This window comes from Eremomyces bilateralis, assembly GCF_010015585.1.
Source record: "Eremomyces bilateralis CBS 781.70 unplaced genomic scaffold P152scaffold_5, whole genome shotgun sequence".
Lineage (NCBI taxonomy): Eukaryota > Fungi > Ascomycota > Dothideomycetes > Eremomycetales > Eremomycetaceae > Eremomyces > Eremomyces bilateralis.
The window spans coordinates 95,903-116,281 of record NW_022985071.1 but is presented as its reverse complement, the minus strand read 5'-3'; the positions used below and the strand labels follow the sequence as shown (position 1 = coordinate 116,281).

At 52.1% G+C, this 20,379-nt stretch overlaps 9 protein-coding genes across 9 annotated transcripts; 5 read left to right on the top strand and 4 right to left on the bottom strand.

The window, feature by feature from the left end:
• Positions 1-126: 126 nt before the first annotated feature.
• Positions 127-3,143, top strand: P152DRAFT_262368 (WD40 repeat-like protein). Its single transcript, XM_033674801.1, has 3 exons — positions 127-888; positions 1,178-1,530; positions 1,871-3,143. The coding sequence occupies exons 1-3, from the start codon at positions 578-580 to the stop codon at positions 3,088-3,090; spliced, it is 1,884 nt and encodes a 627-aa protein (XP_033535780.1). The 5' UTR covers positions 127-577; the 3' UTR covers positions 3,091-3,143.
• On the bottom strand, positions 3,077-5,701 carry P152DRAFT_456376 (DEAD-domain-containing protein). The gene has a single exon (XM_033678992.1). It carries the CDS (start codon positions 5,633-5,635, stop codon positions 3,197-3,199), a length of 2,439 nt encoding a protein of 812 aa, XP_033535779.1. The 5' UTR covers positions 5,636-5,701; the 3' UTR covers positions 3,077-3,196.
• A 183-nt stretch (positions 5,702-5,884) lies between these two features.
• P152DRAFT_456375 (pantoate-beta-alanine ligase) lies at positions 5,885-7,424 on the top strand. Its single transcript, XM_033678991.1, has one exon. The coding sequence runs from the start codon at positions 6,126-6,128 to the stop codon at positions 7,221-7,223; it is 1,098 nt and encodes a 365-aa protein (XP_033535778.1). The 5' UTR covers positions 5,885-6,125; the 3' UTR covers positions 7,224-7,424.
• P152DRAFT_392740 (RNase P/MRP, p29 subunit) lies at positions 7,238-8,114 on the bottom strand (the record flags this gene model as incomplete). Its single annotated transcript, XM_033676162.1, has 2 exons — positions 7,238-7,422; positions 7,484-8,114. The coding sequence occupies 2 exons, from the start codon at positions 8,112-8,114 to the stop codon at positions 7,238-7,240; spliced, it is 816 nt and encodes a 271-aa protein (XP_033535777.1).
• Positions 8,115-8,542: 428 nt separating this feature from the next.
• On the top strand, positions 8,543-13,860 carry P152DRAFT_480374 (putative ABC transporter). The gene is made up of 2 exons (XM_033681762.1): positions 8,543-12,253; positions 12,311-13,860. The coding sequence occupies exons 1-2, from the start codon at positions 8,817-8,819 to the stop codon at positions 13,818-13,820; spliced, it is 4,947 nt and encodes a 1,648-aa protein (XP_033535776.1). The 5' UTR covers positions 8,543-8,816; the 3' UTR covers positions 13,821-13,860.
• Positions 13,861-14,164: 304 nt separating this feature from the next.
• On the top strand, positions 14,165-15,279 carry P152DRAFT_456372 (putative 2-deoxy-D-gluconate 3-dehydrogenase). Its single transcript, XM_033678990.1, has one exon. It carries the CDS (start codon positions 14,372-14,374, stop codon positions 15,167-15,169), a length of 798 nt encoding a protein of 265 aa, XP_033535775.1. The 5' UTR covers positions 14,165-14,371; the 3' UTR covers positions 15,170-15,279.
• Positions 15,270-17,105, bottom strand: P152DRAFT_456371 (MFS general substrate transporter). Its single transcript, XM_033678989.1, has one exon. It carries the CDS (start codon positions 16,898-16,900, stop codon positions 15,398-15,400), a length of 1,503 nt encoding a protein of 500 aa, XP_033535774.1. The 5' UTR covers positions 16,901-17,105; the 3' UTR covers positions 15,270-15,397.
• Positions 17,106-17,351: 246 nt separating this feature from the next.
• Positions 17,352-17,838, top strand: P152DRAFT_392915 (eukaryotic translation initiation factor eIF1; the record flags this gene model as incomplete). The annotated part of the gene is made up of 2 exons (XM_033676170.1): positions 17,352-17,671; positions 17,733-17,838. The coding sequence occupies 2 exons, from the start codon at positions 17,352-17,354 to the stop codon at positions 17,836-17,838; spliced, it is 426 nt and encodes a 141-aa protein (XP_033535773.1).
• On the bottom strand, positions 17,422-19,422 carry P152DRAFT_456369 (Lethal(2)neighbour of Tid protein). The gene is made up of 3 exons (XM_033678988.1): positions 19,180-19,422; positions 17,733-19,089; positions 17,422-17,671 (listed from the first exon to the last, which is right to left on the bottom strand). The coding sequence occupies exons 1-2, from the start codon at positions 19,301-19,303 to the stop codon at positions 17,852-17,854; spliced, it is 1,362 nt and encodes a 453-aa protein (XP_033535772.1). The 5' UTR covers positions 19,304-19,422; the 3' UTR covers positions 17,422-17,671; positions 17,733-17,851.
• Positions 19,423-20,379: the final 957 nt, after the last annotated feature.

Sequence of the window (20,379 nt, the reverse complement as noted above, 5' to 3'; positions counted from 1 at the left end):
TGCATCCTTATATGGCCCCCAAAGTATTCATCCAATAGCCGATTTGGCTGTCAGGCTGCGATAGAAGGCTTGCGCTGTCCACACATGGGCTATCGATGAGGCTGTGATGGTTCATCAGTGCAACGATTTTGCTATATCGACGGCACCTCACCCTTCGATTGCTTCTAGAACATAGTTTCAGGATTTTTACTCTTCCGCATATGTTTCAACCTCGATCAACCGTTTACTAACTTTAGGTTTAGTACGGAGTTATTTGCGCCGGTCTAATTCTATGGGCCTACTCGTTTCTTCCTTGCTCTTGGCTACATCTACCCCTATATCGTCCTATCGTCCTATCTCAGGTTCGACCAGGACCAGGACCAGGACCGCACGATTTGCCCCTAAGCTAGTGCCGCAATCATCGGAATCTTGAACTAGAATCTTCCAAGCCGAACGGAGAACCTCCATCTTCGGAAGGTCATTTTACCTGACTTCGTTCCGTGTGCTCCGAGCCACCCCCCTTCGCTTTAGTTCCTACAGGGCTGCACTTCCCGTCCCATATACCGGACCACATTTCCGCCATCATATCCGCACGAAGATGTATGCCTCGCATCTAGAACCTCGTCAAAAACTACCACCACAATCTCCACTCGGCGAGAGAACAACTACATCCACTGACATCGGCGGACAACCACTACCACCGCCGCAACCCGCGTACATATTTCGTGGTCATACGGCTGCCACCCACTGCGTTCGGTTCATTCGGAGCAATGAACGGCTCCTGTCAGGGGATGCCGACGGGTGGGTGGTTTCCTGGGACCTAGCTACCAAACGCGCAACTGCGGTATGGAAAGCGCACGAGGGCTCAATCCTCGGATTGGACCCATGGGGCTGTGAGAGGATCATCACGTATGTTTGAGGGAATTTCACGTTTATTGTTGTTGTTTCGATCTCGTTATTCCGGTTTTCGTTACAAATCTACTCTTATCCAACCCATCATGGATAGGTTTTGGATATTTAGCCCGAATTACCCCTGTTTTTCACATCGTCATGCCTTCACGTCAATGCTGTCATACAATTAAGCTCAATGTCAAATTTCCTCGTATTTTTTCTCTTTGTCAAAATGAACTAGGGGATTCCTACATACCTCGAACGACCAATCGTTTGCAGCTCAACACACTAACCATCCACGCAACAGTCACGGAAGAGATTCCCGTATCCGAGTATGGCAGCTCAGAAAGGAGGACGAGCCCAATTTATCCAAAGTATTACCCACGGAAACCACTTCATCGGAGGAGCACAAGTCCCCGTGGCTGCTCTACTCGCTTGGCGTACCTTCACTGAACTTCTGCGCCTTCTCCTTATATGGAATTCCAAGAGGCTCTACGGTGCCGGGCCGCGTACAGGGACTGGATTCTCACCCGACCTCGTTACCGTCCGAAGAGGCTCTCGTAGCCATTCCAGGACAGAAGGAGGGTGAGGTGCAGATTTCTCATCTGCCGTCTCAACGAGTGGTTTCAACTGTGCCAGGAAGCAACATAGGGAAGACAGGTACGTCCATCATATTATCATTATATCGGTTCATATTTCACCGTTATTTCCACCATCCCATACAAACCCTCGCATCCACGTGTGGTAAAATACCTTTGGATTCTACGAAAATTCCTACACTAGATGACATCCCCTACTTCTAAGTCGTTATCTTCTGTCTCTTGAAATACAACTGAAAATAACATGGATGGCAATCGGTTGCTTTCTCAATTTTTTCCTTGTCATCGCAATGTTAAACCAGTCCTTCGTTTTTGGAAATTGCTCCAAGCCATACATGACTACTTCGAAACTTGCCTCCTGTTTAAACGATAGTCCACGTATCTAACGCTCAGCGCTGTAGGGATGGTCATGGCCGTGCATATCATGCCTCGTTTGTCTGAGAAGTCTCCCCGATCTCAACACTGTGGCCCCACGAAATTCTCACCTGCAGCCGCAACATCGGAAAATTTGGATAAGGAGCGCCTGCCTTCAACTTCCGAGTGGAAGGACTCGCAAAACTTGCATGATACGGAACCACATCAGGAGAGCGAGAGCCTACGTTATCGACACTACCCCTCTGTTAGTCTCGTTATCATTGTCGGGTATGAGTCTGGTCGAACGAGCGTTTTCGTTGGTCATGAGTGTACCCCAACACCACCAGCAATGGATGCATCCTCCCCACCGACAGTCGACGACTTGGCACGTTCAACACTCGGCCCCGACAACCGGGAAATGGATCAGTTTCCGCTACAGCAGAACTCGAGAGTGGGGACTGAAAATGAGGCTCAAATTCGATCAACCGAATCTCCATCACACAGCAAAGAAACAGCAGGATTCCCCTGGTCTGATACGTCACTCACCTGGAAGGAGGTGTATTCCTCCTGTCCACATTCCCAACCCATCCTTTCTCTCGACATATCTCCAATCCATCCAATCTACTACACCTCGAGCGCCGACGACAAGCTCGTAGCTCATCCACTCCCGTCCCCAACATATTCATCCACCACTGCGACTTCATCCGCGGACCCTCTACCCCGTTCTCATTCTCCACCCTTGTCAAATCCGCCCTCTGGACTCTCTCAACTCATTTCGTCCTCTAAGCAGGCCGCAATCTCCACACCCCTCAAAACTTCCCCGCTTCAAACAGCCTCCACCCACCACCCCGGGCAACAAAACCTCCGCGTCCGCTCCGACGGTCTCATCCTCGCGACCGCCGGCTGGGACGGACGCGCTCGTGTCTATTCTGCGAGCACGCTCGCCGAAGTCGCGGTGCTGAAACACACGGGGTTGTCGACGAAGGTGGCGCAGGGGCTTTATGCGCTGGATTTCGCAGGGCTTACTCTGCAAACCAATGGCGGGGAGGGGGGAGGATCAAAACAGGAGGGCTTAAGCGGTGATCAGGGGATGGTGTTATCTAGAAATGAGACTGATAGAAGTGGTGGGGTAGTGATGAGGAGCGAGAAGAAGACATCGGTTAGGAGGGGTATGGTGAGAGAGCGGAGGGGTGAGAGGGCGAAAGGCATGCATTGGGTTGCGGTGGGAGGAAAGGATGGAAGGGTGAGTTTGTGGGAGATATACTAGCACAAACGTACTAGATAATAGATGGGACTTAGTGTGGAATGATATCAATGAATAGATTACGCATTGTTGGGGTTGCGGCTCACGACCTTCGTCGCACTTTCCCCCTCTATCCTAAATTGAACTCGGAAGCCCCAGCCATCATGGCATTCATTGTCTTCCTCATCTTCCTCTTCGCCTCACCCACATCCGCCTGGCCCATCCCATCGCCACCCCCATCATCTCTCTGCCTTTTCCCGCTATCCACCTCAGACGCTTCCCTATCCACATCCTTCCCCCTCGCCTTCCCTCCATCTTTGTCAAAAGTCCTCGGTGGAGCACCCTTCCCATTCTTCTTCCCTCTCATCCCCTTCATATTCATATTCCCTGGCGCCTCCCGCACTCCAAATGCCTTCGCCGCATGGCCCAAATGCAGATCCTTCACATCGAACCACTTCCGCTCGCTCGCCACGTGCGTCGAGTACGCGCGCACGTGGCTCTGGAACGCGCGGATGGCCAGCTCGTGTGCCTTGGTGTCCGCCGCAATCCATCGCTCGATGTACATCTGCAGGTCCGTCGCGCGGGTGCGCCAGTCGTCTTTGCTTGCTTTTGTTTTCTTCGGCCCGTTGTCTCCCGCGCCGCTCGCGTCCGGGACGGAGAACACTCTTGAAAGGATCCCCTCTGCTTCCTCGCGCCGGACCGGCACGCCGACGCCGGTATCGAGGTCTTTGTGCACGCACCCTTTTAGCGCTTCAGCGTAGCCTTCTTCGAGACCGGGGGAGAGAAGTACGGTAGCTTTGCCTTCGCGCCCGGCGCGAGCTGTTCGGCCGACACGGTGGAGGTGCTCGGAGAGGGAGGCGGCGGCATCGAGTTCGACGACGAGATCGATGGGGAGGTCCAGGCCGCGGGAGGAGAGATCGGTGGTGAGGAGGATAGCGGGGGTGGTGGTGCGGGTGAATGCGGTAAGGGTGCTCTGACGGAGGGATTGTGGGAGGGAGGAGTGCAATCGGAATACAATGGGTGTTTCTGGGGTCGAGGAACCCGTGGATGAAGGAGCGAGAAGAGCAGCAGGGAGGGAGGTGGTGTCAGAGCCGGGAAGAGAATGAGAAGGGGGTTGAGTTTGAGGTATCCCGACTAGTGAAGGCATGGTCAGGGTGGTGAAGTGGAAATCGACAGAGTCTGCGCAGGAGATAAAGACGATAATCTTCTTCGCCGGAGGTCGCTGTGTGAGTGCCCGTCGGATCAGCGCTACCAGCGATACGAGCCGAAGCTTCGGAGGCGTGACAAGGTAAGACTGATTGAGCTGGCGATTCGCGAGGAACTGGGTTTCCACAGCCTTCTTGTCACCGTCGGATCCAGAGTTCTCGCCATCAATTTGCGGTTGCGAATTGTCTGCTTGAACATGGATCGCGTCTCGTAGACTCATGTCGCCCAATCGCTGTACATCCATCCTCATGGTCGCAGAACAGAGGATCGTCGTCCGTTTCTGCGGCAGGTTTTGAAATCGAGAGGCCTTAAACTGTCCGGCACTCATGTTCTCATCCAAGCGACCCAACAGCTGCTTGATATCATCTTCGAACCCGAGTTCCATCAATCGATCGCCTTCGTCCAACACCAGCCACCTGACGAGGCTCAAATCCAAGCTCTTCGTATTTTGCAAGTGGTCGATAAGTCGTCCCGGCGTCGCTACGAGGATGTTCAGACCTTTCCGAAGCCTGGATTTTTCCTTTTGCTTGTTCTCTCCACCGAAGACTGTCCCGGGAACGATGTATATGACACATCGTAGGAGTGTTTCAAGAACTGTTGCGATCTGCTTACAAAGCTCCCGAGTGGGTGCGAGGATGATACCAAAGAGTCCCGAATCGCGAGAGACTTTTGTAGGTGAAAGATTGCCGGTTCCGCGTGTCTCCTGCAGATCCATGATCTTCTGGACGAGAGGCAACAGATATGCCAAAGTCTTCCCCGAACCCGTCTCGGCTTGGATGAAAGCATCTGCATCACCTTCCAGCAGCTTCGGGATTGCCGACTTCTGCACCGCCGTCGGAGCTTTAAATTCCATCTTCTTTGTCAGATGTCCGGCAATGGTCGGGCTGACACCAAGGTTTATGAAGTTATACGCCTCAGGATCGAGGGGTGCATTCGATGCCTCGACGTTCGAGGGAGCAATATCGCAAGTGTTGTCCGCTGGGACGGGCGGCGCGTTCGCAGGGTTGTACGAAAATAGAGACGCCACAAATGGCTTCGAACCTTGGGCGCCCTTCTCGGGTCTTTGGAAGTGAGGTCCGGTTCCCCCAGAGGGCTTCGTATATCGCGGTTCACCATAACCCTGCTCCTCCACTCTCTGCCGCTTAACAGGCCTCTGGGAGGCATCGGCAGGACCATTTTTCTCCAGACCTCCTTCTGCCGATTCGTCACCTCCATATGCTCTCGTGAAGCGATTAAACGTCCGTCTCTTCTCCGCGTTCCTCGCCTGCATGCGGGCTTTCCAGTTTCCGCCTTTCAGCTTGGCTTCCGGCGCAAGAGGGCCATCGCCCACCTCGAAATTAAGGAGCATGCCATCGTCGGCCATGGCTGTGTAGATTATCGGAGATCTATGACATTTCCTGCAGTTATGGTGCTGCAATATCAAATCGTGAGAAAGCCAGAATATGAAAACACGAAAATTTCCCGATGACAGGGTAGAGTTGCCAAGATTTCGCCCCACTTTCACGTGGGTCACGTGCGGGTCAATAGCCACGGCGGACTAGAAGAGCTCAAGATGCAAGTATAGAAGCTCCTGCGAATAATTAAGAACTGGCTGCTCATCCGAGGGATTCCTTTATATACCGCGGCCTTTCCATTTCATCCCGGAGTCTCCTTCATTGGAAGACTTCGCAGATGGTCAATTCCGCCGTATGTGTCATTTCTCAGAATCACGCTGCGTAATCCCCGTTAGAAGATGAAGTATTCCTCCGTACATGTCCCCGCAATGCGGAGGTTCACCAATATCGGCGGTGTCACATCAGGGCCGTCGACAACGCCTACGTACGCCAGAGTCGCGGGACGGCAAATATCACCGAATGGTTCGACATAATCTGGTTCGTATGATGCAATTGAAGCTAACACTTCTTAAAATTCCAGCACTACGATACCAATCCTCAGCCTCCTTTCGCTCCGACATCCAAGTCCACCGCACCGTCCCCGACCTCCGGGCCTACCGCAATCAATTCTCTCGCTCCTCCCAGTCCGTTGGATTGGTGCCCACTATGGGCGCTCTCCACGAAGGCCACCTCTCCCTCGTCCGACTCGCTGCAGCGCAGAACCCCGCCGTCTTCGTTTCCATCTACGTGAACCCGACTCAGTTCGGAGTGACTGAGGATCTCTCCACATACCCGGCGACGTGGGACTCGGATATGAAGAAATTAGAGGCCGTGGATCGAGAGCTGGCATCGACACCGGGCTCGGGGAGGGTGGTCGCGGTGTTTGCGCCGACGACGGAGGTCATGTATCCGAGTGGGTTTCCGAGCCAAGAGATCGGAGGTTCTGGGAGCTTTGTCACAATCAGTCCGCTTGGAAGTGTTCTGGAAGGCGCCAGCCGGCCGGTGTTCTTCCGTGGAGTTGCAACGGTCTGTATGAAGCTGTTTAACATCGTGAAGGCCGAGAGGGTATACTTCGGTCAGAAGGACGTGCAGCAGACCGTGGTGATCCAGAGAATGGTAAAGGACTTCCACGTTGACACCAATGTGATCATTGGAGATACACAAAGAGAGGTCGACGGCCTGGCCCTGTCGAGTCGGAATATCTATCTGGGTTCGAGAAGGCGGAGTGTCGCCGTGGTCCTGAGCCAAGCACTAATGAAGGCCGAGGAGCAATTCCTCAAGGGCAAGCGGACTCGTGATGAGTTGCTAGGTCCCGCTTGGGAGTTGTTGAAAGAACGACATGCGGGGCAGGATACCCTTCCATCTGAGCAGCGAGCTCGATTCGAAGCGGACTACATCAGCCTTGCTGATCCCGAGTCCCTGGAGGAAATCGATGCGGTGGATGATAGAGGCGCCATTTTGAGTGGCGCCATTAAGATGATGCCCCTTGAAGATCCCGTATCCGGCGAAGATGCGGGGATGGGCGGTGGAATCGGGACGGTTCGGTTGATTGATAATATCATACTGAGACCCACGTGAGATGCGGAACGGGCTCAATCTTCCAACCTGAATGTGTCCTTGAGCTTCTTGTTTGCCCTATCGGGGGCCCTGTTCTGTAGTCTAGAACCGTGCAGTTCGAACACAAGTGTCCTGCCTTCCACCTGTCCATTGGAATTGATGGCAGGATTGGAGGCGAGTGGAAGCTCCATCCGGAGTATTGTGAATTCCTTCGGCACAACTATGCGTCAGATCCGTTAGTGCTGCGATTAATACTATCGGTTGGGATAGAATTTCCACACCTTTAATCTCATTGTCCCTCGTAATCATTTCATAGGTGAACTTCGTGTCCTTCAACACGATGCCCCGAAGGCCAACCCGACTCACACAGCGGCATTGCACCACCTCCAGATATGCGCCATGAAAGTCCGCAGAAGCAAGCAACGGGCCCCCATTCGCAACGCTAACGAACTGGTGCTTCTTCGACTGCTTCGCCTCCCCATCCTCGACCCCCTCCATCGCATCCTCACTCTTTCCTTCTTCTTCATCGGCATCAATCCCGAGCAGCCCTCTCACATAGTCAGCCCACATAGCCCACAGCGGCACATAAATTTCCCATCTCTTCTCCTCCTTCGAGATCTTGTGGACCCCGAGCGCACGCTTCATCTTCGCGCTCAGCGGCTTCGGTTTGCCACTCGCTCGGAACTTCCGCTGCGCGAGCTTCGCCTCCTGTTTCCTCTCGCGAGCGAGACGGCGACGGTCACGCGCATCTCGGGCGGCGGATGGGTCGAGTTGGGTGTTGGGGATGAAGGGGAGGGGTTTTAGAGAGACGGTGGATTTGAACAATGATGCTGCTGTTGTGGGTGGATGTGCCAGTGACAACAGAGCTTCGGCGGGATGGAGAGGCTTTCTTGGCTGGGCTATGGATGTCATTCTGGCTTAGCAGCCGATGGTTTAACTGCTTATTTTCCTGACACGGCGGCTTAGAGATGGAACATCAAGTCCATCGCAATTGAGATTCTAGGTGTAGAGGTGTGTCAACATGAATATATAAAAAAGTAGTTGAGATAAGCCCAGTAGAAAGCAATCATCAAGGTAGGAAATAGTAATAAATATTCTGTTCTCAATTCTCTCTAGTGTTAATAATCGCCAACTGGATGTGGCTCCACCAATCATGTCCTCCTTAAAAAACATATCTCTTCTAACTGGAATTAGCGTATAGTCGGCAATTTAGCAATCTTAACGCCGACTGGATCGTGGTGTTCTGTTATTTCTGACTTCGTCGGAATCATCGACCATGACAAGAAATTCCAAGCCTGCTGCGCCTCCATCCTCGCAACCTTGCTTTAGTTTGGTCCCATCTTGCCGATTTCCACGCGTTTTTTCTAACCAATATTGGAATTTAGAGTACTGTCGCTGAGTCAAGATCCTTACTTCGAATTCGTTGCCAATTCTACCTGGACCTTCAGTTCTGTGTTGTGTTATCATTCTCGTTCGTATCCACGTCATCTGGCGTAGATTCCGCTTACAAGCCGAAGAATGGGTTTCAGAATTCAATAGTACTTGTCTCGTCAATTATAGATATGTCTATGAATATCTCTCTTTATTTTCTTTAATCGCTCGGTCCAGTCCAAAATGGCGTTCCTACGCCAGCTCCTCACCCTCGTTCGGAAGGACCTCCTTCTTGGTGTCAATCGACGCAGTCTTCACACGACCATTTTACGTGCGTTCCTTGCGCCGCTGATCTTCTCGTTCTTCATCACGTTCGTCATCCGTGCCTTCTGGCCTCAACAAACATATGGAATTGGCAGTCCCCGGCCCATTCGCTCGCTCGCCGATGCCATGACCATTGCGGTACCGGAACGGCCCACTTTGATGTTTGTCAACGAGGTTTCCCCGGACGGTGATATTGACCGAGTCATCAATGAAGTGGCTGGCCCAGTCCGCGAACGCGGCCACCGCGTCGTGCTGACGCGCGATGGGAATGAGCTGCTGAATAGTTGCCGCAGTACCCTTCGTGGTGTGACGAAATGCTACGGTGCCGCAGTCTTTCATTCCTCACCAACTGAGGGTCCCGATGGAAGATGGAACTACACATTGCGATTTGACGGCGAATTTGGTCGTTCAATTGATGTGAGCAGGGATGACAACGCCGCTCAAGTGTTTCATCTTCCTTTGCAGCATGCGATTGATTCGGCTATCGCTGGCATAGATGCGAACGCTGCGGAACTCCCGAATAACGCCCAACAACTCCTGTTCACATCGCTTACCCCAGAGGAGTATCGTAACTTGATCACTAAGAAGCTACTCGAGGCCGTTACGAACTTTCTTGGAGCGGTTTGGTATCTTGCATTTATCGGCGTCTGCTACCACCTTGTTGGGACCATGTCAAAGGAACGTGAAATGGGCATGGCCGATCTCCTGGAGTCCATGATGCCGAACATTCGACGTTGGGAACCGCAGGTTGCGCGACTGGTGGCTCGCCATCTTGCCTTCGATATCATGTACGCACCCAGCTGGATCGTCATTGGAATCGTCATGAAGACCGGTCTTTTTCGCAACACGTCTGCGGGCATTGTCATCATTTTCTCCATCATTGCCGGACTGTCCCTCGTCTCGTGGAGCATCCTTGGTGCGGCTTTCTTCAAGAGAGCCCAATTGAGTGGCATCACGACCGTCATCTTAACGTTGGTATTGGCCGTCGCCGGACAAGTCACGTCGAAGTATATGAGTGTCGCAGCTGTTGGTGTTTTATCAGCGCTCTTCTCCCCTATCGCGTTTACGCTCGCAATGATCAACATGGCTCGATTCGACCACGCCAACAGAGGGACAAACCTCACGGAAGGCGCCCCAGACGCACACTGGGACTTCCCATCGATCGCGTTCTGGGTTTTCTTGATCGTCCAGACATTTGCATATATCGTTTTGGCCGCATTTGTCGAACGAGCTCTCTATGGGAGTGCAGCGACTCGCAAGGGTCGTAACGTCAATTGGCGCCCTACTCAACCGAGTAGCGATGCTGGCGCACAAGTGAATGTCCCTGTGCGGCTCGAGAATTTCAGCAAGATTTACCAATCCCCTTGGTGGGCTCGGACGCTAATGCCGTTCCTTGGACTCAAATCCTCCCCAGTCACGGCGGTGAAGAATCTGTCATTGTCTGCCCTGAAAGGCCAAATTCTTGTCCTCGTCGGTGCAAATGGATGCGGGAAATCCACCACCCTCAATTCCATTGCCGGACTATTATCGCTAACATCAGGCTCCATTACTCTGGACGGCACGGGTGGAATCGGACTTTGTCCGCAAAAGAATGTCCTCTGGAACGGATTGACTGTCGAACAGCATGCTCGAATATTCGTCGGCCTGAAGAGGTCTGGGAAAATGGATCGTAAGCAGGAAATCCAAGAACTGATTGACAGTTGTGGCCTGAGCGACAAACGTAAGGCCATGGTACGGACTCTGAGCGGTGGTCAGAAGAGAAAGTTGCAGTTAATTTGCATGCTCGCTGGCGGATCCCAGGTCTGCTGTGTCGACGAAGTCTCCGGGGGACTCGATCCGTTATCCCGGCGGAAAGTCTGGGAGATCCTCCTGAAAGAGCGGGGCCAGCGAACTACTATCTTGACAACACATTTCTTGGATGAAGCTGAATTTCTCGCCGATCACATGGTCGTCATGGGAGAGGGCAGGCTGAAAGGAGCGGGTAGTACTGGTGACTTGAAGAGGAGGGTAGGAGGTGGTTACAGAGTCCATGTCCTCCCTATGGCAACATATGAAGATGAGAAAGGGATGCATGTCACTGAAAAGTACGACCACGATGAGACGCATTTCGTGTCTAGTACCGCCGAAGCCGTCAGCAAAATGAAGGAACTAGAAGCGGAAGGGAAGCGAAACGTTCAAATCACCGGACCTACGATGGAGGATGTTTTCCTAAGATTGGCCGGAGAAGAGATTGACTCCTCCTCTGAACACGAGCTAGAGCACGAGGCGGAGTTGAGTATAATGGGTACTCCCTCTACTGGGACGCCGAAAGAGACGCCGAGCAAAGTGGCTCAGGATCTCATGAGAGCAAGAACTCGAGAGTCGCAAGCCGGCCAAGCCGACCTCTTGACAGGCACCCGAATCGGCACGCTAAAGCAGATGCGCATCCTCTTCCTCAAACGCTGGACTGTTTTCAAGCGGAATTACGTACCGCACTTGGCTGCGTTTGCCCTCCCAATCATTGCTGCTGGCTTCATGTTGCTGCTCCTTCGAGACCTGCACAACCCCGGGTGCGATCCCGTCAGCCAGGTCAACGACGCGGACATTGAAACTCTCTCAGATTCCATACGTCCTCAGATTCTGTTTGGTCCGGCGTCGGCGTTGAGAGGGAACAGCATCTCACTAATCCAGGGGATTCTACCCAGTCAGACTCTCGGCTCAGGCGACACGGCCATCAACGCAAACAACCAGAGCAGCCTCATGAGCGCCGTCCACCTTGTCCCGACAGTCGATGAGTTTTACACTTTCGTTGATATAAACCAGAGCACCATCATCCCGGGCGGCATATTCCTCGGCGACTTGACAACTCCTCCTACCCTCGCTATTCGCTCAAACATGGGTGTCCTCGCAGTATACAGCGCTGTGTTCCTACACAACGCTTTGAATGTCCTCCTCTCGAACGTCACCATCTCCACTCAATTTGCCGTTTTCGATCTTCCTTGGCCCGCAGATACCGGCAATGCACTGCAATTTGTCTTTTACTTCGGACTGGTCATGGCTGCATACCCGGCTCTCTTTGCTCTATACCCGAATATCGAGCGCACGAGGAACGTCCGAGCGTTGGAATATAGCAATGGCGTGCGACCGCTGCCGCTATGGGGCGCTTATCTTGCTTTTGATTCCTTTGTAAACTTGGTCGTGGCAGGTATTGCTACAGCCATCCTTACTGCAGGGGCCTCCGACGCGTGGTGGCAGGCCGCGTATTTATTTCTTGTCTTCTTCCTATACGGCATTGCGAGCACACTATTAGCCTATTTTATCTCCCAGTTTTCCAAGTCGCAGTTGTCGGCCTTTGCCTTTGCTGCTGGTTCTCAAGCGTAAGTTGCTCCGATATCTGCTTTCCTGGGCTGGTTGCTAATTGATCCGGATTGCAGAGTAATGTTGTTGCTTTACCTAACAGCATATTTTATCATTACCTCCAACGCATCGGGGTATACGGCTGATTCAAGCATCCTAATTACACACTTCACCTTTGGCCTTATCACCCCAGTTGGTCAGCTGGCCCGTGCTCTTCTGGTGAGCTTAAATGTATTCAGCATTTTATGCAGTGGCTCTCCGCCAGTGAAGGCAGAGTATGGAGGAGGAATCTTGCACTACGGTGGACCCATTCTCTATCTTATCGGACAAAGCCTCGTCCTCTTCCTTCTCCTAGTATGGTCTGACTCGGGATTTACTCTCGGCTTCCTTGAACGTAAATGGCCATTCAAACGATCGGACCGATCCAGACACGGAACATCAGACCTTGAAGACAGGACCACGGAGGAACCCGAAGTCATCGCAGAGGCCGCGAGGGTCCCTGTTTCCGACGATGGGCTCAAAGCCCTTGGCCTCTCAAAGACCTACAGCGGAGTCGCATTCGGCAAGCTTGTCGCCGTCACCAACGTTACCTTCGGCGTGCGCGAGGACGAAGTCTTCGCCCTCGTTGGTCCGAACGGCGCAGGCAAGAGCACGACAATCTCCATGCTCCGAGGCGAAGTCAAGCCAAATTCCGGCTCCGGCGACGTCCTCGTTGATGGAGTCAGCGTGCTCTCTGATAGGCAGGTAGCGCGAGCTAACCTCGGCGTCTGCCCACAATTTGACGCATTGGACAAGATGACAGTGCTCGAGCATTTACGGTTCTTCGCCGCGATCCGTGGCGTCAGCGACGTCGACCGCAACGTCGAGGGAGTCATTCATTCGGTGGGATTGACGCCGTTTAGAGATAGGTTGGCGCACAAGCTCTCGGGCGGCAATAAGCGGAAGCTGAGCTTGGGGATCGCACTGATCGGCAACCCAGCCGTCGTGCTCCTTGACGAACCCAGCAGCGGCATGGATCCTCTTGCGAAACGGTCCATGTGGCGGACGCTCGGAAGGGTCGCGAACGGGCGTGCCATCCTCCTAACCACCCATTCCATGGAGGAAGCGGATGCACTGAGCAATCGCGTGGGCGTGTTGGCAAAGCGATTGCTGGACATCGGTGACACGGAGCATCTGCGCAGAAAATACGGACACGGATTCCACGTGCAGCTGTGCTTGAAAAGTGCGCCACATAGCAGCGAGGAGGAGATGGAGAGTGTGGAAAAGTGGGTGAAGGAGAGGTTTGGAGAGAGTGTGGAGCGGGAGGGGAGGCATTGGCAGGGGCTGATGCGGTTCCATGTCCCCTCCAGAGCGGTACATTTGGGGCTTGAAGGAAATAAGGATGAACAGAACAAGCCAGAAGAGGGTGCCTCAGTCTCGAAGCTGTTTGTCGAGCTAGAAGAACATAAGGAGACTCTGGGGCTGGAATTCTACTCGGTCAGTCCGACGACGTTCGACGAGATTTTCTTGAAGGTTGTCGCGAAGCATCATGTTGGAGAGGAGGATTCCATTGAAAAGACGAGTAGATGGAGGAAGTTCTTGTGTTGATAGCTGTATAATAGAAATATATACCTATGCATGATCTTGGTATTTACTTCGGCCTGTACGTCAACCCATATACAAACCGAACATTCTCTGGTCGATCCGCTAAGCAGGGCTGTGCTGAGGAAGATTGAATAGTTATGTCCAAAGGGACTACTTAACTAACTTCAATGTATTAAGGGTTGCGCTTTTTCTGCTCAGTCTGTCCTTAAAGCAATACAGGCTTGATACCGCTTTGTTTACGCTACGCTAGTTACGTGTAGGGTACATTACCTCCGGATGGGCAAGGATTATTATTGACGTAACTTCACAAGGTGACCTTCGGTAATCTGTACATGCAGCAACTACAGAATACATCATCATTGCTTATAGAGAATTTTTCTTGGGCTTGCGAGATTTAATATATTTTTCTGTATATACTATTTATCGTCTATCGAGTCGTTTCATACCTTTTTTTGTCCAAGCCGGCCAGAATTACTCTCCAGGAAAAGCGCAAGATAATAAAACGGGCAATAATTATATGTACTAGACCTAAGAGACCATCCTGACAAGCAACAATGGGATCAGTCCTTGAACTATTCTCCCTCGAGGGGAAGACGGCGCTGGTCACTGGTGGCACTCGAGGCATCGGTCAAGCCATGACTCTTGCTTTGGCCGAAGCCGGCGCAGATATTATCCTGATTCAGCGAGATACCTCAAATACCGCGACCAAGTCCCTGATCGAGTCCCTTCCCGGATCACGAAAATGCACGATCATCACTGCGGATCTCTCCTCCGCAGAATCAGTCCGCTCACTGGTCCCAGACCTTCTCTCGAGAAACCCCTCAATACGGATCGATATCCTCCTCAATTGCGCAGGCATCCAGCGCCGCCACCCCAGCCAGAAATTCCCGGATGAAGACTGGAATGACGTACTCCAGGTCAACCTCTCCACTGTCTTCACCCTCTGCCGCGACGTGGGCGCGTACATGCTGTCCCAGTCCCCTGACTCCCGCGGCCAGCGTGGCGCCATTATCAACGTCGCGTCGCTGCTCAGTTTCCAAGGCGGGCTTACGGTGCCCGCGTATGCAGCATCGAAGGGGGGAGTAGCGCAATTGACTAAGGCTCTGAGCAACGAGTGGGCGGGCCAGGGAATCAACGTCAATGCGATCGCACCGGGGTACATTGCAACGGATATGAATACGGCGATTATCAACGATGAGAATCGGGCAGGTACCATCCTGGCGAGGATTCCCGCGGGGAGATGGGGGAAGCCGGAGGATTTTAAGGGGGTTGTGGTCTGGTTGGCGAGTGCAGCGAGTGCTTATGTAAGTGGGGAGATTGTAACGGTGGATGGGGGGTGGATGGGAAGATAAGTATCTATCAGGTTTATAGAGAGATTGGGATTTAGAGAGCACGAGAAAGATCTGCGGATATGGAAAGATAAGAATAGGGATTTATTGCGCGGTTGATGCAGTCAGATAAATTTTGATAGATTAAATAAAAATTGGGGATGTGTTGGCGCTTTACCTGCTAGATTTGAAACTCTTCCGCTCAGACGTCCCTATTCATAAGCTAACATATCGCGTACTTGAACAGACTACTCATTCAGTCCTCTTCCTTGTCCTCGGCAGGCCATAGAATGACCCTAGCATTAGTCCAAACAACCCTATGCAAACCGGATGCATAACCCATACCCCTTTCCATCCAGCAAGACCACCAATAAGGAAAGGTCCAATCGCTCCTCCTGAGCTACCAGCACTTGATATGAAACCCAAAGCCGCTGTCTGCAATCGATGATCAAGCATCCTAGCAAATATCGTTGTGGCACATGGATAAATCGGGCCGAGTAATACCCCCAGTATCGACACGCTAACGGCGCTTGATATTAGACTTGGTATTTGCCAGGTGAGGACCTGGAAGACGATCGATAGTATACCAAGAAGGTATACCGATTTGCTTTCTCCGAGTCTCTTCAGAAGAGGGGTCACGAAGAACCTGCCCACAGTGATGCCGCCCCAAAATCCGGCGGTGACGTAACCGACAGAGCTAGGAGTGCCGTCCCGATAGTCAAGTAAGAAGGAGATGACCCAGCCAGAAATCGCCACTTCGGCTCCTTGGTAAGCGAAGAGGAACAAAGCACCCATGATCGTGGTGCGTTGCTTGATGGCTTCAAGGATGGTTGACTTCGGTGTAGTGGTGCCTCCCTGTTGACTCGCCATTGTCTGCAATGCGGCCTGGGGTTGAGAGGGTGAGTCGGCTTCGTACCCCCGAAAGGCGAGCCCGGTCGCAATGAGCGCGATAACGCGGACGGCGATGGTAATGATGTAGAACCTCGACCACACCATCCCATTGGACACCATCGTAGTGGCGATGATCGGAGCGACAATGCCGCCAACGCCGTATGATCCGTGAGCAAGCCCGAGGATGACCGACGAATCCGCAAGATTGGCACAGAACACGTTGTTCAGCGCCAAATTCGTCGCCATTCCATATCCGAACAGGAAGAACGCGATCACGACGACCGGAAATGGCGGGGAGCAAGCAAGCGCAACGCATCCAGTCAACAAAAAGATCTCGGAGAGCATCAGCGTCTTGGATCTACCGAGACGGAGCAACGTCGTGTTCGTGAAGAACGCTGCGGCGATGAATCCAACCGCATTGGCTACGAAGACGAGGGATACGATCGCATAGCCAATGCTGTAGAACTTTTCTAGGTATGGGATCAACGCGCCAGGAGCACTGTCATTCATTCCGTTCCCCATGTATTCAAGACAACAAGCAAGGATCCGCCACTTATTCACGGAAGGGGTCCGCCATGTCTGTACCAGGCTGGCGGCATCGGGCTGGATGGAATTGGGAGGGGAGTCCCGGTTTCGTTCGAGGTCATTTGGTGTGGTCGGGGAAATTTGGCCGGATAGGAGTGCGTTTTCTCGTTCCGGAGGTGGCCCATAAGGTGTATGCGGGATACTGGGAGGGTTCCTGTTCGGGATGAACTCGAGTTCGAACTGGCTGGGGGTGGCATCGCGTTTTGTAAGAGCAATAGGAGGGTTCTGAATAGGTTTGTCTGATTTGACCTCAATCAGGGCCCCGAGTTGTTGAGCCATGACTGAAGACTCCGGAACAGAACAAAGCACACAATGAGAAAAGTTGGTGACTTCAGACGAGACGTGAATGACAGAGTAAGAAGAGCTGAGAGAAATACTTTGCAATGTTTTGGCTTTCCTAATGGAGTACCGACTTTAGATATATATTGACATAATTATGGACACTTACTAAAGGCCATCCGGTGCAGAAGCTCTGCATTTCAGCACATCAACAAATTGGATGTGACGAGGAAGTGCGTTGTCTGAGTGAAAAGTCGTGATGGGGTGTGGAGAGAACCAGTTGTCCATAGGGTATATTTCCTTATTGGGAAATGTACCCGCCTATCCGCCCGGAAAATTCGCAAGCAGTGAATCACCCGCCGAGCTCCCTCTTCTAGTCTTTCTCGATCATTATTAATGTTCCGAATACATTCTCCACCACCCCGATTAACTTGACTCATACTACGACGATATGCCGCGCGGAAAAGCTCCACCAAGGAACAAGCTGGAGTCCATCGGCCTCGAAACAGCGAACCCCCCGGAAACCCTCGAGTACAACCAGACCATTGCACGCATCGCGAAGAATGAAGGACGAAACCTTTTCACCGTCTCCCTCCCAAATGGGAAATCCGCACTGGCTGAGTTGGACCAGAAGTTCGTTAACACCGTCTGGATGAAGCGAGGCGGGTTTGTGCTCGTTCAAAGGCGCGAAGATGAAGATACGGGGAAGGTCGGAGCAGATATCATCAATGTTGTGAGAGAGGACCGGATATGGAAGAAGATGCCTTGGTGGTGAGCTTCAGGCCGCTTGATTTCTTAAGAGTCCAATACGCTAATATGTTTATCTCACCAGGCCGAAACAATTCGCCAAAACAGCAGATGTGGAGGATGAGGAGTCCAATGTTGGCAAGATGCCACCATCTGAGAGCGAGGAAGAGGACTCCGCGGGCGATGTCTGAGACCAGACCTCGTTTATTCACCATGCACTTTTTTCTCCCTCCTGGTCTCAAAGAAATCCTTCCTCGTCCCCCACCATACGCCGCCAACCTGCGCCGCAAGACAGGCTACCACCACTGCGCTACTAACTGGCGTGCTCGGGAAAATGTTCCACGCCACTTCTTGCGCGGCCCACACCGCAATTATTCCTATCGGTGGAAATCCTGCTCGCCAGAGTAAAAACGGTGTGCCCCAATAGCCCCAGGCATAGAATTGATAATGCAGACTCCTTGCGCAGAGCATGCCGACGGCGTTTGCGGTGAGGATGGCGGTTGGGATAAAGGTCGCTGAGGCAGCCGAGACGAGATCTGATGCCATGGACGGAACCGGACCGCTGGATCCTTCCGAAGCGTAAGGGTCAAGCAAGGCGATCTGGAGCGCCTTGAATGAGGATATCGCCTTGCGGGATTCATGCCTCGCCGATCCGGACCCTCCTGAGGCTGAAGTGGTGGGAACGGAAGATCCGCTTACGGTCCGCAGCGGCGCAAGCCAGCGCGTCGTTGCGAAGACCGAGAGAATCCACGCATGTGCCCCAAGAAGGGCGGACGAGAATATCTGGGAGAGAAAGACTTCCTCCGACACAAACCGGAAGTTAACGGTCCATTTGTAAAGAAACTGCCTTCCTAGATCAAACGCTCGTTCGAAATATTGCGGCGTATGCTTGACCAGAAATGGATATCCGATCGCGACCTGAATTTGGGCCATGACCAGTGCCTGCGTGATCGCCCGTTCTCGCCCAAGTGCTTGCAGTAGGACAATTCCGATGGCAGGGAGAGGAAGCAGCATGGACATCTTGACTCCCACGCCTAATGAGTAGAAAAAGGATCCTACTGTGAAGAACTGGCGTTGATAGAAATAGATCGTAGCCCACAAGAAGAACGCGACGAAGGAGTCATTGAACAGCCGGAGCAAGAAGATCGAATGAACCCTCTTCGAAAGGACAAGCAGTCCGAGTAGGTATGGCGGTGCCTTTGCCTTGCGATAGACGGCCATGACCAGAGCTAGGGTAGCTAGGTAGACGCCTGCGAATATCCATTGCGCCGTCCGAATATTTCTACCTTTGTCCGTGACAGCATATAGTGCTCGATAGATGTAGACGTGCATTGCAGGATATACCAGAGGCCCGGTACCGCCTTTGATATTCGCGTATTGACGCTCTCCTGCCACGAATTGGGAGACTTGTGACATATATGCATCCCAATCGATCTCGGTGTCTAAGGCATTCACGTTAGCTATGTTGACTTCGCTCTATAACATCGTTCCATCCTAGCAAATCCAACTACTTAGAATATGCGCAAACATACATGGGACGTAGAGGATGACCGCAACGCAAAGGACGGCGTCGGCCAGGATGAGTAACGATGCAATCCATCGTGAGTGTCTCGGATTCGTCAAGAGATCCTTGATCAATCCCAGAGGATTGTCCATTTCTAGTTCTTGAGATGTATACTAGAACAATACAATTTCCATCATGGAAAATTAGATGATGGCTCAAGTTAAGAGCGCACGATCAACGATGGTTGTCAGTGTGCACGTTTCACTCACAGTTTCAGGGCTGCTGCTCCACTCACTGAAACGTAGAGAACATTAGGATTTATACTTCCCAAAATCATTAGTTAACATATTTAAACCTTTCGCTGACAGGACTAACCCCCTAAATTATTTATTTGTCTACTCCTACGATCTCCATGCTCGTCCTTCTAGTTGATCGGAGGTATTCCACAGGCTCGAGACAATTATGGTAGGGGTCACATAAGAGTAGGAATCCGCGAGTTTCTCATATACGGCACCAGATAAGGTATACCAGATATCTATATATATGAATTCCAGCGAGGGAATCCTCTACATTTACTAATACTAGAACGCGGTCAGAGTCGCCTTTATCATTTATGATCATGTCGGATTTGCGTGGCGTCAAGTTGTTTGATATCATGTTCCATAGACGTCCACTGCTGCCTTGCCTCTTGCGTTCTTCTGACTATGAACCAGAAGAGGCTGGCCCCCTCAGCGCGTACAGAACGGTGATATTTTAAGCCCGCGGAATCTGTGTATTAGTATCTCATATTCCGAGTTCTGACGGACGCAGCTTAGCTAACAGAACCCCCAAGCCGTCTCACCTGTTGCAACAAGTCCCAACTTTCGTGGTCAACAATCATCAGGCAGCCGGTATGGATTCTCCTGCAGAAGTCAATATTATGGTAAGGCTTTCTCCTGAATTAAATACAGGATGCTAAAGTTTGAAGACATTCCGGTTAGGGCTGTAGACCATCTCTGCCATCGGACAATGGTTCTATCCTAATACGTCCATCTTCGACTTGCGTGTCAAATATACCAAACTCGACAAGCTCTTGGACTCGTTTTCAAATGGCCATTACAGGGCTCTCGGAAACCCCACTTTTATGGAGTAGCATACAATAGGTGGATGCCCTGCATCGTTCTATTGAAAGCAAAAGGTAAAAGAAGCATTATACGAGCTTTCCCCTGAAGAACGACTCCAAGCTCTC

Bases quoted from the DNA above. Each gene is read 5' to 3' on its own strand.
- P152DRAFT_262368 (XM_033674801.1), top strand. From the start codon at position 578: ATGTATGCCTCGCATCTAGAACCTCGTCAAAAACTACCACCACAATCT. The intron at 889-1,177 runs GTATGTTTGAGG...TCCACGCAACAG, and splicing joins GGCTGTGAGAGGATCATCAC to TCACGGAAGAGATTCCCGTA. The intron at 1,531-1,870 runs GTACGTCCATCA...TCAGCGCTGTAG, and splicing joins AAGCAACATAGGGAAGACAG to GGATGGTCATGGCCGTGCAT.
- P152DRAFT_480374 (XM_033681762.1), top strand. From the start codon at position 8,817: ATGGCGTTCCTACGCCAGCTCCTCACCCTCGTTCGGAAGGACCTCCTT. The intron at 12,254-12,310 runs GTAAGTTGCTCC...TCCGGATTGCAG, and splicing joins TTTGCTGCTGGTTCTCAAGC to AGTAATGTTGTTGCTTTACC.
- P152DRAFT_456371 (XM_033678989.1), bottom strand. From the start codon at position 16,900: ATGGCTCAACAACTCGGGGCCCTGATTGAGGTCAAATCAGACAAACCT.
- P152DRAFT_456376 (XM_033678992.1), bottom strand. From the start codon at position 5,635: ATGGCCGACGATGGCATGCTCCTTAATTTCGAGGTGGGCGATGGCCCT.
- P152DRAFT_456372 (XM_033678990.1), top strand. From the start codon at position 14,372: ATGGGATCAGTCCTTGAACTATTCTCCCTCGAGGGGAAGACGGCGCTG.
- P152DRAFT_456375 (XM_033678991.1), top strand. From the start codon at position 6,126: ATGGTTCGACATAATCTGGTTCGTATGATGCAATTGAAGCTAACACTT.
- P152DRAFT_456369 (XM_033678988.1), bottom strand. From the start codon at position 19,303: ATGGACAATCCTCTGGGATTGATCAAGGATCTCTTGACGAATCCGAGA. The intron at 19,090-19,179 runs GTATGTTTGCGC...TGAATGCCTTAG, and splicing joins GGTCATCCTCTACGTCCCAT to ACACCGAGATCGATTGGGAT.